This window comes from Chiloscyllium plagiosum, unplaced genomic scaffold (assembly GCF_037043375.1).
Source record: "Chiloscyllium plagiosum isolate Xiang-an unplaced genomic scaffold, Cpla_swu_hap1 HiC_scaffold_4, whole genome shotgun sequence".
NCBI classification, from domain to species: domain Eukaryota; kingdom Metazoa; phylum Chordata; class Chondrichthyes; order Orectolobiformes; family Hemiscylliidae; genus Chiloscyllium; species Chiloscyllium plagiosum.
In genome coordinates, this window is record NW_028270142.1 from 53,856,109 (window position 1) to 53,876,546 (window position 20,438).

General features: G+C 38.5%; 1 protein-coding gene across 14 annotated transcripts in view; it reads right to left on the bottom strand.

Annotated features, from left to right (window-relative positions):
- LOC122549183 (protein MTSS 1-like) overlaps window positions 1–20,438 on the bottom strand; it is a 189,440-nt gene that overhangs the window by 112,125 nt on the left and 56,877 nt on the right. For 7 of the 14 annotated variants that reach the window (XM_087986260.1, XM_087986257.1, XM_087986256.1 and 4 more), the window contains exon 4: window positions 9,034–9,114. The exons of the other annotated variants lie outside the window; for them this stretch is intronic. In XM_087986260.1, the coding sequence (XP_087842386.1) occupies window positions 9,034–9,114 (81 nt within the window). The remainder of the gene's footprint in view (window positions 1–9,033; window positions 9,115–20,438) is intronic. 14 annotated transcript variants of the gene reach the window in all.

A 20,438-nucleotide genomic window follows, 5' to 3' on the forward strand; every position in this document is an offset into this window, starting at 1 on the left:
GTTTTAGCAAGGCTAAAACTACGAATTAAAAGCCAACATTCCAATAGTCTTCCCTGTAACCAACTGAACTTGCACGTTAATTTTTTTTCTGACTTTTATGCATGGGGTCTCCCTAATCCTTCTGTGCTGTAGGGCTTCTGGAGGCTTCTCCATGAAGTAATATTCAACTCTTCTTTCCTTCCTGCCAAATTTCACATTTTTCCTAATTATGTTTTTGTCCAAATGCTTAAGCTATGTATGTCCCACAGCAGATTCTTTGTCATTTCTTGTCATTCCATCTATTTTCATACCATCTACAAACTTGACTACAGTATACACTTTTCTCATCCAAATTATTTATAGATGCTGTAAATAATTATGGCCTCAGCACTGGTCCCTGTAACACTCCACCAGTTAGAGGTTGCCATCCTGAAAATGACCCCCTTATTCCAACTCTCTCTTTTAATTAGCCAATCCTCTATCTATGCTAATATGCTGCCTCCAACACTATGGGCTCTTCGATAGTCTAACATATGATATCTTATCAAATGCCATCTGAAAATCCAAATATATTACTTTTGCTACTTCCCTTAATCTATTATACTTGTTAGCTCATTAAGCATCAACAAGCAGACCCATATCTGACCTTCTGATGGAAAAAAAGGTCATTGCTGATGCAGTTGATTCATGGTTGGGCTGAGTATTGTCTGGAGAAATTCCTGTATTGACTCCTGGGGACTGACTTGATAATTTTCCAACATGCAGTCCCTATGACTTCTATCAATGGAGAGTTTTTCTACGATTCCAATTATTTTAATTTTATTCGGATAATGCTACCTTAATATCAAGGGCAGTTATTTTAATCTCACCCCTCAAATTCAGCTCTAATCTGCATGCTTGGATTAAGACTGTAACAAGTGGAGGGAGGAGAACCCAAACCAAGCTTCCATGACTTCTATAATTCACATATCCATGTATTTTCCAGTTAATTTTTAATAGATTATTGAAATCACGTCCATATATTTGAAAGTTACAAAATTATTAGGATCACTTTATTTCTGGAATCTTGAGTGAGTTATGAGAAACAAAACTGCTAAGTTTATGTAATTACTAATGGCAGGTCCACAGTATTCATATATTTGATAATACTATAAAAGAAAATCAATCCCAAAAATGCAGGTGCTAACACTGACAATTTGACAGTTTCTGTAAATTGTCATGACACATGCAACTTTGCCCATGTGCCAATGTGAATAATAATAATTGATTTTGCTTCTCAACATCTAGTTTTAGGTAGTACTAATAGTGTCTGATGGGTTGGTTTGCTTAAAGTTGAGTCATGTTCTAATTTAATAAATGACTAACATGGTCAATGCCTAAATGTTTAAAAGCAGGTATTAATGACCTACTTGGTGACTATTTCCTACTATTTTCAGCGTTTAATCAGAGGTACATATTATTGAGTCAGTGTCATACAACATAGAAACAGGGCCTTTGTTGAGCCAGAATAAAAATGATTTGGCCAGTGGAAAGAGAATACATATTTACTTTACATAAGAACAGAAATTGCTGGAGAAACGGAGCAGGTCTGGCAGCATCTGTGTATAGAGAGCAGAGTTAACTTTTCAGGTCCAGTGATCCTTCTTCAGAACACTAAATATTAACTCTGCTCTCTCTACACAGATGCTTCCAGATCTGCTGATTCTCTCCACCAATTTCTATTTTTGTTTCTGATTTCCTGCACCTGCAGTTTTTGGATTTTTTTGATATTTGCTTTAGTTTTTTTCCATTATACACAATATCTACTTAAACATCTGACAGAAGTAATTCAGTATGATCATGCATTTGAAGAGAACTGAAATTATCATGACATTTTTCAGTTCTCAGATGCCAGTCATACGGAGAAGACATCCCTAAAAAGCATGACAGCAGTATTAAGATATAAAATATAGGAGACTGGAGGTTGGAAATGGCTGAATGCACCTCTCTAGAGAGTGGAACAAAATAAAAGTGTTTTATGCTTTCTCAGTTGACAGCCTGTATCCTGGACACAAAAGAAACATGCTGCATACACAATATAGCCTAAAAGGAAGATACTGCACTCTATTATAATGTGTAGCATTTTTATTGCTTGTTTTATGCCTCGAGTTACAAGCAGATGGTCAATGATTTGCTCTTCAGAAATGCTGATTCCTGTGGTGCAACACCTGTCTCTCACTGCAATGCAACTACCACTGTTCAACTATCTACCAATTTCATAGCACACAAAGAAACTTATTTTTTAACTGATTGAAGACAAGGTCATTAAATAAACAAGGCTTGTAGAGGCAACTAAATCCAGAACATTGTTCTCATCAGTTTCATCTGGAATTACGTACAATTTTTCTTTACGCCAGTGTAGAAGTTGGATGGAAATGCAGTCAATAAGCAGGGTACATTGTGTGCTTTGCACAATGAGAAAGTTAAGAAGAAATTTAAGCCAAATCATATGAGGTCTCAAAAGCAGTGCACTGGGAAAAATTGCTTCCACTGGTAGAAAGGTACAGAATCAAAGGTTGACAATCAGGTGAATGGCAAGGGAGACTACTGGTGAGACTAAAGTCAGCAACACACGATCAGGAAGAAGAGATCACAATGGCAGTGAGTCACAGCCCGAGTGATATTTAATCTGGGGAATTTGGAGGCATAGTGGGAATTCAGTGCAGAGGGGAAGAGGTGCATTTCACTTGCTCTTTAGGTTCATAGTTTGTAAGGCTTTTTTTACAGGATAAATTGAAGCCCTAGATTGAGGGCCCAGCACAAAAGAAAGACTGATATCACAGGAAAACCGCAAGTTCATTGATTGGTAATAGCTACTGATCTAACTATCTATTATTGATTACCTTCAGATTGGAGGTTAATCGGGGAAATATTATCAGGCTACAAAATAAAAGACCAGTAGGAATTACATTGGAGATTGAATTTCTCTGCTCAAGCTTTGAACCATATCAGCTAAGCTTCTTCAATATTCAGATGGACAGCCATTTTCATCCTCTTTCTTGCTGCAATATTTTCACTTTGTGCTTCAGAACTTCACACCAGGGTTTTCCATTTCTGTATCAGTTTCACTTTTTCTCTAAGTGACAGCACTTTTAACTTTCTCACAGGATTTCAGACAGATCTTGACGCTGACTGATGATTTGCCAGAAATTTAGCACTGACATGCTCCAATATCCACTCTAATTGGTTTGTGTGGTCACATGATAAATTTGCATGAATTCAGCTAATCCAGAATCACGTAGCCCATAACTTCAATTTATACACAGCTTTCCTTAGATTGGATTTCCTATTCTACCAGCAGGAATGACTGACAATTTCAATACAAGTGCAGATTTAGGATATCCCATTTTCAAATATCCTGAACTTCGCTATTGTTCTGAAGAGATTTACTTTCTGATTTTCTTCAACTATTTCAGTGATTTCAATACAAGAAAAACAACTTTATTTTACCTAAAGTGACAATATGTGCCTTTGAGAGAGATTTGGTTGTTCTGGTTGTCTTGAAAAGAGGTGTTGTAAACCAAGTGCCGAGGGGTCTGCTTGTGGAAAGCAGAGTAAATAGCTTTGAGTTTTTTCTTAAATTAGGCAATAGAAGCATGAATGGTGGAGTCAGGCTCAAACAAAGCGAGGGCTTTAGTTTTTGCTTTCAGTTGTTGAAGGGGTTTTTGAAGTTCAGTTGCTGGATGCAGCTCTCTCTCTATTGCTGCAAAAAGCTTGAGTTCTGTCTGTTCTGTTAGTTCTTTTAGTTTTTCCTTCTTCCTGGATTGGAGATAGCACGTGAGCGAACCTGTTTTGCTGAATTTGCCTTTGTCAAGGGCGTATTTAGAGTAAACTACTATACTGGAATGGTTAGTGAATAGTAGTTAAATAATATATTATTTTGTTACGTACTTTGTTAAAGTTATGCCAATTCTTCTTGATTTGCTTGCATTTCAACTGTTATCTAAGAATAAAGTGTGTTTTGCTCAAAGTCTAGCAGTTTGACAGATTGAATCACATCTGGAATGCAGCATGTTACACAACTTTAAGTAAGATAAAAGTTAGGGTCCAAGTTATTTCCTTGATATGTTTTGAAGGGGTTTGATCTGGTCCATAATACTAGGTGCATATATACTGATGTTTGCTGGCTTGAGTCATCATTGCTACACACCAAATGAGACCTGACATTAGCATTCACCAATCATTAAAAGACAGACAATAAATATTTGCTTATCTAAGCAGAAACAACTTTATCTATTAGAACTGAATACTGATATACAGCACATTTATGCAGGAATGCCACTTTTTGATTGCATTTTAACCAGATAATATTTAAAATTGGACTCTTAATGCAATTGACATGAAGACTTCGACATCTAAATTCTATGGAAGACTATACAGTATAAAGTTTACATGGTCACAGTTATAACAAATGTGGTGCGGCACAAGTTAAAATGATATTGAGCAACAGGCTTAAAAGTCTCAGAACTAGCTGAAGATGAGAAGCATTTTGAAACCAAAGGTCACCTAATACCTGCCATAATAGTAGCCTATGTCACAGATTTGAAGTTAAAGTTATATTGTTAAACTCAGCTTTTCTAAACACTTGAGGCAAATCCTGTCCATTAACTGATCAGAAATGGTCTACAATAGAGCAATGATTATTCATCGATATTATTTCCAACAGAAGAAACAGTTATGTAATTTTAGAAATTTTGGTAAATGTTATCAAAACTGATGCGAGAACACAGACGCAAATATTATAACGTTTTCTTCCAAACTCTTAAATATATTTTGAATTGTTTTTAAGAAGCAGTCATGCAAGCTATGAAAATGTGAGGCAGTCAGTTCACTTTCTGATACTGCCCCAGTTGATCAAGATGTTTATGAAAAGTTACTTTAAAATGAGTGTCCATCGTACAATAAATCTAAAATTGTTCCTATCCTAGAGTGTAGGTTTGCTCACTGAGCTGTAGGTTTGATATCCAGACGTTTCATTACCTGGCTAGGTAACATCATCAGTGGCGACCTCCAAGTGAAGTAAAGCTGTTGTCTCCTGCTTTCTATTTATATCTTTCTCCTGGATGGGGTTCCTGGGGTTTGTGGTGATGTCATTTTCTGTTCGTTTTCTGAGGGGTTGATAGATGGCATCTAGATCTATGTGCTTGTTTATGGTGTTGTGGTTGGAGTGCCAGGCCTCTACGAATTCTCTGGCATGTCTTTGCTTAGCCTGTCCCAGGATAGATGTGTTGTCCCAATCGAAATGGTGGGGTTTTTTCATCCGTGTGTAGGGCTATGAGGGAGAGGGGGTCGTGTCTTTTTGTGGCTAGCTGGTGTTCACGTATTCTGGTGGCTAACTTTCTTCCTGTTTGTCCTATGTAGTGTTTGTGGCAGTCCTTGCATGGAATTTTATAGAAGACGTTGATTTTGTCCATGGGTTGTACTGGGTCTTTAAAGTTTGTTAGTTTTTGTTTGAGAGTGTTGGTGGGTTTGTGTGCTACTAGGATTCCGAGGGGTCTCAGTAGTCTGGCTGTCATTTCTGAAACTTCTTTGATATATGGTAAGGTGGTTACGGTTCCTGGCTGTGTTTGGTCTGCTTGTCGTGGTTTGTTCTTGAGGAATCTGCGCACTGTGTTTTTTGAGTATCCGTTCTTCTTGAATACGTCGTATAGGTGGTTCCCCCCTGTTTTTTGAAGTTCATCTGTGCTGCAGTGTGTGGTGTCTTGTTGGAATAGTGTTCTGATACAGCTTCGTTTGTGTGTGTTGGGATGGTTGCTGGTGTAGTTGAGTATTTGGTCAGTGTTTGTCGGTTTTCTGTATACGCAGGTTTGTAATTCTCCCTTGTCCTTTCTTTCTACTGTGACGTCCAGAAATGCAAGTTTGTTGTCAGTTTCTTCCTCCTTGGTGAACTTTATGCCTGTGAGGGTGTTGTTGATGGTGTTAAATGTCTCTTCTATCTTGTTTCGTTTTGTGATGACAAAGGTGTCATCTACGTAGTGAACCCAGATTTTTGGTTTGATGATTGGTAGGGCTGTTTGTTCTAGCCTTTGCATTACCGCTTCTGCTATGAATCCTGATAGCGGAGATCCCATGGAGGATCCCATGGCGACTTGGAGGTCGCCACTGATGATGTTACCTAGCCAGGTAATGAAACGTCTGGATATCAAACCTACAGCTCAGCGAGCAAACCTACACCCTCAACCTCAACCTGAGCTACAAACCTTCACAAACCTTGTGTTCCTATCCTCATTGAAAAGGCAATCACAATTGTACTTCAACACAGAATAAGTCTCAAGATTTATGTACAATAGCACACTCTTTCTTGTATTGATGGTGACTTTACATTTTAAACAAATTTCACAAATTACATGAAAAACCAATCCACTGCGCTCCTATTTTGCAAATCAATTGGCCATGCTAAATTGCCCGTAGTGTTAGGTGAAGGGGTAAATGTAGGGGAATGGGTCTGAGTGGGGTACTGTTTGGAGGGTCGGTGTGGACTTGTTGGGCAGAAGGGCCTGTTTCCACACTGTAAGTAATCTAATCTAATCTAAAAATCTAAGTGATTAAATTGCATAATACACCAGCTTTTTAACATCAGGGGAAAGGGTTTACACACATCTCAGACTACTGATAAGATTGCCCAACTCGTCCGAGGGGAAAATCTAATACGATCCCTGGCCACCAAGAGTCTCCAGACATCAATGAACTCCAAACCACAAGGAGGTAGTGTAATTAATCTTTAGGGTCACACCATTCAAATACAATTGACATGAGTTAAGTGTCAAATCTCGACGCAGTGATACCACTCTCAACTCAGCAAGGAATGTGTGGGTTTCAAACGCACCTCAGAGGCCTGAGAACATGGTTGACGAGTGCTGCATTATCGGAGACACCAATTTTCAGATATTAAACCAAGGCTTTGTTTGTTCTTACGGGTGGTTATAAACACTGCCATTGCACTTTTATGAGGTGCACATGAGTGTTTCTTGGGGTCTCAACCAACAAGTAAAACAGAAATAATGATCTTTCATTTCATCACTATTTGTGGGTATGCATACATCAGCTTCTATGTTTTCTATATTACAGCAGTGACGATATTTCAAAAGCACCTCATTGATACCCAAGGAGCAGAAAAATACAAGTCTCTCTTTTCAGGTTGTGCTTTTCCAATATTTGTTCAAAAATTTATGCATTCAACTGAAATGGCCAGTGGGTTAAATCTTGTATTTTTTGGGAGGTGAAGGGTACTGCATATTCTTCCGAGCTTCATGATTAGATTAGATTAGATTACTTACAGTGTGGAAACAGGCCCTTCGGCCCAACATGTCCACACCGAACATCCAAAGAGCAATTCACCCAGACCCATTCCCCGACATTTACCCCTTCACCTAACACTACGGGCAATTTAGCTTGGCCAATTCACCTAACCTGCATATGTTTGGACTGTGGGAGGAAACCGGAGCACCCGGAGGAAACCCACGCAGACACGGGGAGAATGTGCAAACTCCATACAGACAGTTGGCTGAGGTGGGAATTGAACCCAGGTCTCTGGCGCTGTGAGGCAGCAGTGCTAATTGGGGATAAGCAACAAATACTGGCCTGTGCCACAACACTCAATTTAAAGAAAAAACTTTTAAGAAACTCTGTCTAGACTCTTCATTCTTCATGTTTTCAGCCATTTCTTCCACTGTTGTACTTCGATTTTATGGCAGTTACGGTGTTTTATAAAAGTCATGATGAATTATTTCATTTTTTTGGACCGATACCCAGATAATGCAACTGGAGCAAGATTTTAGATTGTCTAAAATTATTTTCCAAAGACATTAAATTCATAATAACCTGAAGAAACTAGTTAAACTTTGGCCCCAAAAATGAAATGGACATTATTCTCCATGCAACCCAATAGTTTTAGTGTATATGCTAAAATTAATAAGGAGCTGATTAATAGTTATATACAGCTAACTTTCTGCTAATCCATAGTGACAAGGTATTTCAGCAAGTCTTTCAGAATAATAAATCCAACCTCATGTAATATAAATCACAAATTAAATGCAAATACGAGAAAAATTATAGCTCAAATGTAATTTATGAACTGAATTCTTGTTAAAGATGATGTCACAACTTTTCTTCGGTTACTTAATGCTGCTTCTTCACTTAAAGCAGTTTTCACTTATTTTAAAAAAGTGTATCTTCAATTTCCATTGCCCATTGACTTCAGCACCATTTTTAACATTATCACAAAGATCAGAAGAATCTGAAAACATGGCATGGCCAATTCAAGTCAAATCTTATCTGTAAAGCATGGTCACATTTTACTAGAAGCAAGCACAAATGCCTTAACTATTAACTCATGCAGTAACAGCATAGTAGACAGGAATGATTGCTGACGGCACTTTCTGACCTCATTCAAATCCTACTTCAAAGTAAATTACAAAGCATGATAACTCATCAAAAGTAACTGGATAAAATTTACAGAAGTAGTAATTACATTATGCCTTCCCATCAAACTATCACAACATACAAGAACAATCTCCCCTATTTCTTTCATAAATGTTATTTTATGCAACATGTGAACTATACAGATCAAGGAGCTCCCAGGTTCAAACTGTTGCATGCATTAAATTAGGAGAGAATGAGGACTGCAGATGCTGGAGATCAGAGTTGAGAATATGATGTTGGAAAAGCTGAGCAGGTCAGGCAGCATCCGAGGAACAAGAGAGTCAATATTTCGGGCAAAAGCCTTTCATCAGGAATTGCTGATGAAGGGCTTTTGCTTGAAACATTGATTTTCCTGCTCCTTGGATGCTGCCTGACCTGCTATGCTTTTCCAGGATATGCGTTAAATTAACCAATCAACAGCTATTGATCTGCTACAAAGTGGCCTCAATGCCACAGGGTGAGGAAAGAAACAAAGTATACAGAAATTACAGCGCAGAAGGCAGCAATTGGCATGGCATCCTGCTTCATTTTCAACTAGAATTAAGGTAGGGTAAACAAGGTAGAAGCAAGGGTAAGCAAGGGAAATAAACTGACCCAACTCAAGTTTTCTCCCCCAGCACGTCATCTGTGTTGACAACAGAAATTGCTGGAAAATCTCAGCATATTTGGCAGCATCTGTGGAGAGAAACCAAACATTTCAGATCCAGTGACTGTTCATCCAAAATGATGGTAGCTAGGAAAAAGTTGTCTTTGTTATGCCTAGGGAAGGAGGTAGAAGCGAGCTGTGCAAAATTGGAAGACTCAGAGCTTGGAGGTTGTGATGGGGGAGATCACCAGATGAAACGAGGTTAACGAACACAGTAGCTTGGTGTTTCATAGTGAACTCATGGTCCGGGAGAGACAGCTTGTCCCAGAAATGGAAATCACAAAACTATCACTGGTAATTGCAAAAGCCCGTGTGCTTCATCAATATCCTTTAGGGAAGGAAATCGGTCATCTTTATCTGGTCTGGCCTACATGTGACTCCAAATCCATATCAACACAGTTCACTGTTCAATGCCCTCTAAGATGGGCAAGTGAGTCACTCAGTTCATACTAAGTAGTGATGAGGAACAAATGCTGACTTTGCTGGAAATACCTACATCCCAAAAATGAATGAAGATACCAGTACTGGGGATATGATATCGCATCATAAAAATGCAAGTTCTCCCTTATCTCAAAAATACAAGTAGAAGGAAAGGTTTTGTTGATATAGTAGGTAGCAAACATTGAAAAAGAATTCAAAAGATTCACAAAAGATAAGCATTCAATTATTCATAATCAATGTTTATAGCATTATGCGTGGCACTATAAAAAAACATATTTTTAATTCCTATAACAATTTACTGATGATTAGCACAGAACACCATCAAGGGTAGTTTAGGAATATGAGTACGCAAATCAGCCTTTCGAGCCTGCTCCACCATTCATTAAGATATGGTTATGGTCTAATCTCTAATTTTCTGTCTGCCTCTGAAACCATTGTCTTTCTTGCTCTATCAAAAATATAATTCAGCCTTTCAAAAATTCAAATGACCCCAGCCTCCACAGTTTTCTGAGGAAAGAAATTCCACAGACTTGATATTAATTATACTAGACTGCACTTTACTATTTGTCATTTCTCAAGTTCACTTCCCAGATTTGGACCTGAATCCGACTGGTCCACGCTATGGGCAAGGTAATGTGGTGGTTTGCCATTGCATTCTGCAGGAAAGCTAACAAGGAAACTCCCACTCTTCCAGGCACTTTGGATGAATACTGCTTACATAGAGTTTCTAACCTAAGCTGTACAGTGAAAATATTTTAACTGGTTTGGTACAAAAAGACAGAAAAGTTTGGGATAAGTTTGCCAGTCCATTATGCAACTAGGAACTATTCCACATCCAACAGAGGAGTGAGGTGCAGACGAGAGAACAAAAAACTGTTCACATTTGTTTGATGGGAAGTTGAAAAGTTTATTTTATTAAAATTCAAAAGAGTAAGTTTAATTTTATAATTTGGTAGCCTTCAACAACTCAAAGTGAAACAGCAATAGCACAGCAATTTGATTTCAACAGCTTACAGACTACCCAAACAAAAGAAATCATTGAAAAAAAAAAGTTCTTGTAGCTCCACTAAGCCCTGAACACCAACGGCCTCCCAATTCATCTCCACAGATTGTCACATTGACAGAATCTTATTTTGAGAACAACATAATTAACAATACTTCCCTTTTAACGAATATTAATATAGAAACAGGGTTCCATGGAGTTGCAGGCATTGATATAAATAAAATTGTCACTTTTTCACTATTTGCATTGCTTCAAATGAAAGTGAACTGCATATGCATTTGCAACAGATTAACCAACAAGTCCCCAAGCTGAACCTTTGTGTGCACTGAATTAGCTGGTCAGCATGAAGCTGTTCAAATTGATCTTGGTGCCTCCCAAGTGAAAGGGGAAGTGTACAATCCATAGCAGAAACCGAAAACATTTGTGTGCTGATCCCTCCAAATCCATTAATTTTCAAATCAGTTATTACTTACTGTATAAATAGTCAAAATAGGTAGGGTGAGTCATTCAGCCCATCTTAAAATTATCCATCTAAAAAACCTAAATTATTCCGATCTTCTGCTGTAGCAGCTAATAAGCACTGAAGTGGTTCCAAGATTTTTGATTTTACTCCATGAACCACAAGTTAATTCTGTATATTAAAAGGGATTGTGACAGCAATTGTAAGTTTTCCTTTTATGAGTTTATGTATGTGTGCCATCTCAATACCAATGCAAAATAATTTTGCTGAATAACCTCCATACCATCTTATATACTCTACTCTTCTAACTGTACAGGTCAACACATCAGTTTGTTGATTACAGCTTTGCATTAGTTCAACATATCAAGTCTGTAATATTCCAACGGTCACAGATTAACTTAACAATTCATCTCTCTTGCATCATTGAACAGGGGTGTTTAAATTCACTTATTAATGTAAAGTGCTCAGAAAAGCTTATAAGTGCTATATAAACCATTTTAGCACAAACCCTGACTTATCATAAATGCATAATTTATTGCTGCTACTGAACATGCACAACAATCCTACTCATTTACTTCTTTCCGCCCTTTCCCAAAAAATACAATTGAAACTGCAAAAGCCACTTCTATTTGTAATAGAGTCCCTCAAACCAGAAAGAAAGTTTAAGGTCTCACCCCAGTCTGTGCTATGCTTTGTGCTTTCAGTTACAGGCTGATGGCACTGGTGCTATAGAGGAGGGGAAAATAAATTAGGGCTTCCGCTTAAGATTACATTCTTGTAAATGCACATGTTAACTGTAGCTCAGGATAATAACCAGGCTGAGCAGCCTGCAAAACATACTCTGCTTAGGTTCCGATACACAAAGACCAACCATTTGGGTGAAATACCGAAGGCTGCTGACAGCCATGAATAATACCTCAGCACAAGGAAACCAAGAGCAAAACTGGTCAATTTCTTTCTCGTTTTTGCAAATTTACTAAATTCTATATGCAACAGTTTCACAATCTAATGTAGTAATTCTTATAATGAAAATAAATTCTTCCACATTTAAAGTTAGGATCATATGTTAAGACATTTGGAAAGCAATGGAGTGAAATGTGGACAAAAGGTGCCATCTACATGAAACAGCAATTTTTGTAAATCCAAGTTTTACGTAAATAAAGTTGACCAAGTTGAAGATTTACAGAATCAAACACAAGTTTATACCTTACTGAGAAAAATCAACATGAAATGTGAAACCAAGGACAAATATTTTAAAAGTATTTGCTGAAGGAAAGTCCATATTAGTTAACAACACATGTCTTCAGGCATCTCTTTTAGGTTGTCTAAACATACCAAACCAAGTCAAATCTTTCAGAAATGGAGAGGGATATAGTCTTTCCCTTAGGCATCTTACACAAGTTTGAAAAATTAAGTTGAGAAGCTCAAGCTGTTGTTTTTTTGGATCTTCCAAACTGCAGCAAATTGGATTGTTTAACATGCTCCAAATTTATGTACTTATTAGTAACATATCCAAGGATTACAATGTGGTATGGAAGCAATTTTAACTCCTATCTCAATGCTGATGTTTTATATTAATAAATATAACTATGGCATGTCACATATGACGCACTCCCTTGAACCTAGTTCAAAGCCAATGTGAATAGCCTTGGATATTTCTGCTGTTGTGCACTGTGTTATCAGTCGTGTGTGTTCCTAGATACACAGCTGATTAGGAATGGGACAAAAGGTTAAAGGTAGTAATATATAAATTAGATGTTGAGTAATTCAGGTGAGACATTGTCAATTTCTTGACTTTTGGAGAACAGCAAGAAGAAAATCTGAAGAACCCATCAAAGAGGGGTTGGGATTTGACTGAAGAATTTAAACATTATTTTCCCCATTCCTAGAGTCATTTATTGAAAATAAATTCTTCATGGGATGTGGGTCTCACTGGATGGGCCAGCATTTGTTCCAGATTCCTTCCTACCTAGGGTGAAGAGTCAATAAGATTGCTGAGGATCTTGGAGTCATATTTAGGCCAGACATGTCAGGGTGACAGATTTCCTTCAATGAAAGGTATTAATGAGTGAGGCATATTTTTAAGAAAATCATGTGGTTGCATTTCTGCCGTAGGACTTGCTTTTTATTATAAAGTCAAAAAACATGGAAACAGATCCTGTTTCCAACTGGCCCACGCCAACCATGTCCCCAAACTAAACTCATTTCATTTGCCTGCATTTGGCCCATATCCCTCCAAACCATTCCTATGTATCTAATTACTCGTGTCTCTTAAATGTTGTAACTGTACCTGCTTCCAGCAATTGACTTCCACACATGAACATTCTCTGTATATTAAAAAAAGTTGCCCCTCATGTTCTTTTTAAAATTTTCTCCTCTCAACTTAAAATTGTCACCATGTGCCATGAAGGGATTCAAACACATTAGTCTGAACTTCTGGATTAGTAGTCCAGTAATCTCGGCACCACTGCTTCCCCAAGGATCATTTTTTGACAAAATGTGAAAGTAGTATTATGTTTATACAAATAAAAAGATATGCAAAGAGCAACGTATTATCTCAAAGCTGGGACATGAAAAGTGTAAAGTTTTAATCCAATACAGAATTATATTTACGCATTCATGTTTGAACATGAACAATGTAGAGGGACAAATGTACTTCTCAGCATCAAGGAAGCAATCTTATAACATGACCACCTGAAACATGACATGATCTATATGGACTTCAGTGAGGCATTCAACAAGGTTCCCCATGGGAGACTGGTTAGCAATACGGGAATACCGGGAGAACTAGCCATTCGGATACAGAACTGGCTCAAAAGTAGAAGACAGAAAGTGGTGGTGGAGGATTGTTTTTCAGAGTGGAGGCCTGTGACCAATGGAGTGCCACAAGGATGAATGCTGGGTCCACTACTTTTCGTCATTTATAAAAAGGATTTGGATGTAAGCATAAGAGGTATAGTTAGTAATTTTGCAGATGACACCAAAATTGGAGGTGTATTGGACAGTGAAGAAAGTTCCCTCAGATTACAACGGGATCTTGATCAGATGAGCCAATGGGCTGAGTAGTGGCAGATGAGTAGTAATTCAGATAAATGCGAGGTGCTGCATTTTGGGAAAGCAAATCTTAGCAGGACTTATACACTTAACGGTAAGGTCCTCCCTCAGAAGTGTTGCTAAACAAAGAGACCTTGGAGTGCAGGTTCATAGCTCCTTGAAAGTGGAGTCGCAGGTAGATAGGATAGTAAAGACGACGTATGGTATGTTTTCCTTTATTGGTCAGAGTATTGAATAGAGGAGTTGGGAGGTCATGTTGCATTGGTTAGGCCACTGTTGGAATATTGCGTGCAATTCTGGTCTCCTTCCTATAGGAAAGATGTGAAACTTGAAGGGGTCAGGAAAGATTTACAAAGATGTTGCCAGGATTGGAGGATTTGAGCTGTAGGGAGAAGCTGAATCGGCTGGGGCTGTTTTCCGTGGAGCGTCAGAGGCTGTGGGGTGACCTTATAGAGGTTTATAAAATCATGAGGGGCATGGATTGGATAAATAGACAAAGTCTTTTCCCTGGGGTGGGGGAAGGCATTACAAGAAATGATAAATGTATGGCCAAGAAGAAGATGGCAATCCTTTTGAAAAATAGCATTAAAACTTCAGTTGAGGTGATTTTATACTTTTAGAAACCATTTTATCCAATAGTTGCAACACAAGCTTTCTTGTAGTTACTGTACTGCATTTCTTTTTACATTTGCATGCCTGAATCAAATTATATCCATCAGCTGATTCTCATACACCTCAATAAAATCATATTTCAACACCATAGGAACAAAACTAACTTTTCAGTTATTTTCCAGTGATAAAAATATCCATACTAGTTACGGACATAGCACAGCAAATCATCTTGTGACATCTATTTCAGAAATGGTTCAACTCATTAGGAACATCATAAAACTTAAAATTCATAGAATTATTGCTGAAAATATGATCCAAATAACACCTTAAGACAGCTAAATAGCTAATTTGTAGCATGCAGCACGCAGTTTTTGAAAGTGAAATCTAATGCCTTAACTTAGAAAACATCAAAAATTATACATTGTGCTTAGAATTTCTTAAGTTTACAACCAAGATTCTTCATATTCTGTACCTAATATTAATTTCTAGCCATGTACAGAACTAATGTGCAGATTTCACAGATTGACACAATATCAAGGGCAGAAGGGCCTGTTCTGCACTGCATTGTTCTACATTCCAATCAAGAGAAGGGGAAAGTTACCTGGACAATTATTCCAGACTACGGTCACACTCCTCAGACTAGTTAATTAAAAATTGATCTGTGATTAGGGACAGGAGGGTGTGACCACAGGTGAGGCAGATATGAGGAGCTAAGCAAAGGAGGAGCCTTAGCCCCTCCAACCACCCAACAATTATGAGGTTCTTGCAGGCTGTGCAGACAAAAGTGGAGACTGCAGAAAGGCTTTGGGTGGCACAGTGGTTAGCATTGCTGCCTTACAACGCCAGAGACCAGGTTCGATTTCAACCTTGGGCGACTGTCTATGTGGAGTATGCACATTCTCTCAGTGTCTGTGTGGCTTTCCTCTGGGTGCTCCGGTTTCCTCCCACAGTCCAAAGATGTGCAAGTTAGGCGAATTGGCCAAGCTAAATTGCCCATAGTGTTCAGGGATGTGTGGGTCAGGTGCATTAGCCAGGGAAATGGGTCTGGGTGAGATACTCTTCAGAGGGTCAGTGTGGACTTGTTGGGCCAAATGACCCATTTCCACACTACAAAGATTCTATGATTCTATGACGAATCAATGGACTGATCACGACACCTTAATACAGGGTGCCATTTAAGTGACAGGAGTGGAGGTGGTCAGGGGTGAAGAAGAGACAGAAATGTTGTTGCTATTGTAGTTGCTGTAGTAGTAGTAATAGGAAAATGTATATTGAGAGGGATAGATGCTGTTCTCTGCAGCAATAAGTGGGAATCCCAAAGGCTACGTTGCTTATCCAGTATTAGGGTTAAAGGATATCTACTTAGGGCTGAAGAAGAACTTAGAGTGGGAGGTGGAGGGATCCGGTTGTTGCTCACAATCCAAATTTGTATAAAAGACATTGACAGGACTAGAAGAAAGGTTCTACTGAAAGATTTTGAACAGTTAGGAGCTTATTTTAAGAGCAGAATGGGGAGGTGTTCTTAAAACCATCTTAAAAATGGTAAAAACGCAAAATTAATGGCTATTTACTGGAACATATACAGTATTTGGAATATAAATGTATTAGTAGCACAAATACAAGTTACTGGACATGATCTTCTGGCCATTACAGTGATATAGTGACAAGGAGATCAAAGCTGGGAATTAAATATTTAGGGGTATAAGACTTTTCAAAAGAAAGGCAGAAAGGAAAAGCTGGTGGAGCACCTTTTCTAACACAGAATGGAATAAGTACAATAGCAAGAAATGATCTTAGATCAGAAAACATAGAATCCCTATGGATGGAGGTAAGAAATAAAAAGGAGAAAATGACACAGAGCCCATGGACAAAAACAGAAGTTGCTGGAAAAGCTCTGCAGTTCTGCAGCAACTGTGAAGAGAAATCAAAGTTTGCATTTTGGGTCTGGGAACCCTTCCTCAGAATTGATGGTAACTAGAAAAATGTCGATTTATATGTAGAAGATAGGATAGGGGAAGGTAATGAAGTGATCAATAGGTAGGGATACAGCCAGAATAGCCAGACTGGCAGAGGTAGTCACAAGGAAGAACGTACCAAAAATGTTCAAGTGATTTTCCCAGAACAATATGTTGTGGATCCAACCAGGCTACTTTGAATCCAGTGATACATAATGAGGCATGTTTGATAAATAATCTAAGTTTAAAAAAAAGCCTTGGAAACAGTGACTATAATATAGTAGAATTTAGCATTCAGTTTGACAGGGAGGAACTTGGGTCAGAAAAAACTGTGCTAACCTTAAATCTTTTTTAATATTCAGGTATGGATTGTGGGCATCACTCCCAGCCCAGAGGGAAGTTAAGGGTCAACCACGTTGCTGTGGGTCTGGAGTCACATGTCGACCAGACTAGGTAAAGACAGATTTCCTTCTCTCAAGAAAATTAGTAAACCAGATGGTTTCTACAACAAATCAATTGAGTTTACCTCAATACCATAGACCAGCTTTGTATTCCCGATTTTTTATTGCATTCACCACTGCCATGGTAGGATTTGATCCTATGTCCCCAGAATATTAACAAAGGTTCTGGATCACTCATCCCATGACACCACTGCTGCCATCTTCAACATATAAGGATAATTACAAAGGAATGAAGGAAAAACAAGCAGAAGTGGACTGGAAAAGGAGTTTAGCAGCAAAAGTTGAGGAAAATGGCAGATGTCTAAGAAAATTGTACATGGCTCATAGCAAAAATATATCCCAGCAGAGAGGAAGGATTCTAGGAAGGAGATTAAAAAAAAGTTCAATTTAGCATCAAATTGAAAGAAAAATATACAATTTGGCAAAGGTTAGTGGCAAGCCAGAGTGTTTGGAAAGTTTTAAAAAGCAACAAAATATAACCAAAAAAGTAATAAAGAAGAAGACAAGCTTCGAGGATGGAATCATAGAACCACTACAGTGCAGAAAGAAGCCATTCGGCTCATTGAGTCTGCTGACCCTCTGAAGAGCATCCCACCCAGACCCTTAATAAGATGAGCCCATGGTGCTGGAGTTAATACAGGGGGTCCCTGGATTAATGAACGTCCAACTTACGAGCACTCATTTATATGAAATGTGTACTTATAGGAGTGTACATATAAGAGTTAATATTTGATATTTAAACCTTTCTTGTACTTAGAAAAAAACATTTTACACTGTCTTACATAGTGTTCTAAATTGTGAGCAAATCGACATATGATTAGACTCAGGAACAGAACCCATTCACAACCCCGGGACTACTTGTATATTAGCATCGACAAAGGGTTAGCTAACTAACAGCAGACAGACTTATGATCAGAAAGGTGTTTTCAGAATAGCAGCTTGCGACTAGAAGAGTGACACAAGGATCAGTGCTATGGCCACAATTATTTGCAATATATATTGATGATATGGATGAGGAATGTGAATGAATTATAGCCAAGTTTACAGATGATGTAAAAATATGTAGAAAATGATGAGGATGACAGTCTACAAAGGGATAAAGGATACAGATTAAAAAGGCAAATGGAATATGTGAGAAAATGTGACAAGACAAATAGAGGACCTGAACATTATTTGAATGGAGAAAGACTGCAGAAACCTACAGCACAGAAAGATTTGGGAGTCCTCATGCATAAATCACAAAAAGCTTGCACATTAGTTCAGCAGATAATAGGGAAGGCAAATGAAATGTCAGCAATTATTTCAAAGGAATGAGTTTAAAAACTCAGAGGTCTTGCTGAAGCTAGACAAGGTATAAGTCAGACCACAGCTGGAATACAGTTTTGGGCCCCTTATCTAAGAAAAGATATACTGTCACTGGAGGCAGGCCAGAGAATGTTCATTTGGCTGCTCCTAAGTATAGAGGACCTGTCTTATGAGGAGAGGTTGAGCAGGTTCAGTCAGTACTCATTGGAACTTAGATTGATGAGAGGTAACCTTTTTGAAACAGGCTGAGTGTATGAGATGATGGAATTGGTTAATTATACTTATTTAATTGTATGTGTATTGTGGTTCTTTGCTAGCCTCTAGCAATTGCCCATGGATAGAAGCAAATAATGAAACACCTAATAGACAGATGTATATACAGTTGGTTCTGCTATAACATGTGTTTCTTTAACGCAAATTGATTTTAACATGATTGAAGAATTTAGACCGTCTTTGTTGCCTCCCTGGTGCCAGAGTAAAGGACGTCTCTGAGCGAACACAGGATTTTCTGAAAGGGGAGGGTGAGCAGCCAGTGGTCGTGGTCCATAGTGGTACTAATGACATAGGCAGGATGAAAGATGAGGTACTGCAAAGGGAATTGAGGAACTTAGGTAGAAATCTGAAAAAGATCTCTAGAGGTTTCTAATCTTGGGATTACTCCCTTTGTCATGAGTTAGTGAGGCCAGAAATGTCAAGATAATACTGATAATGCATGGCTAAAGAGCTGGTATAAGAGAAAGGGCTACAAATATTTGGATCACTGGGAGGTCTTCCAGAGCAGGTGGGAAGTATAGATTAGATTAGATTACTTTAGATTAGATTAGATTAGATTACTTTACAGTGTGGAAACAGGCCCTTCGGCCCAACAAGTCCACACCGACCCGCCGAAGCACAACCCACTCAGACCCCTACATTTACCCCTTACCTAACACAAAGTGATTGCAGCAAAACTGGAGGGAAACCAAAATCCTTACAGAGAGGTTTGCTCTTCCCACTTTGAAGAGTTTAAACTAGGGTGCCACAGGCTTAGATGGGGCAGAATTTAAGGATTCAGGGTAATCTAAGATGAAGGACAGGAAAAAAATTGGGGTTGTGGGTGGGACATGGAGCAGTAGGTAAGCACATGCAGCAATTGAGGAGAAGGTTGACACTAAGTCAAGTAAGTTTAATAAGAAGAACAGGCAGGGCCACATTAACAAACATGGTGGGACTCGTGGTCTGAAGTGTTTTGACTTTAATGCAAGGAGTATAATAGATAAAGAAGATGCGTTTAGAGTCTGGATTAATACATGAGACTACAATGTGTAGAGAAAGGTAGGACTGGCAACTCAATACTTCAGCATTTAGATGTTTCAGGCAAGACAGAGAAGGACATGAAAAGGATGGAAGAATTGCATTATTGATTAGGAAAATGTACTGAGAAAGAAAATCTTGGAGTGGTGACCCAATGAGATCATATGGGTAGAATTTAGGAATAACATGGTGCAATCACTATGAAGGGGTTATATTACAGGCTTCCCAATACCCAGTGGGAGATAGAGGAACAGGTATGTAAGCAGATTGGGGGAAAATGTAGAAACAACAAGGTTGAGGAAGTGGGTGATTTTAACTTCCCCAACATTGATTCTCTCAGTACCCGGGGCTTAGATGGGGCAGAATTTAAGGATTCTGGGTAATCCAAGATGGAGGATGGGGAAAAAATTGTGGTTGTAAAAGCTGGGGGTTTTTTGAGGTATTTTCAGTGTTGGAGCTGATGTCCTTCGAGGTGCAGTCATTTCTGTTTGATGAGCTGTTGCATTGCTTTGGAACTTTGGGGAAAATAATCAAAATTATGGCACTTTAAAAAGGAGGAAGGGAAACAAAGGCAGTGACCACATGGAAACAAACTGAGACTGCTCTCTGATTCGGCAGTGAATCTGCACAATGCAGTCCTTGGTGTTTGGTTTCAAGTATCTCTGGACATCTGAATTTCTTTTAAGGAAAAAAATAAACAAACAGGAAATTCACAGCTGACCTTGGAGAAACGGATGTGGGGGAGCTGGCAGCAGGGGAGCAGTTAAGT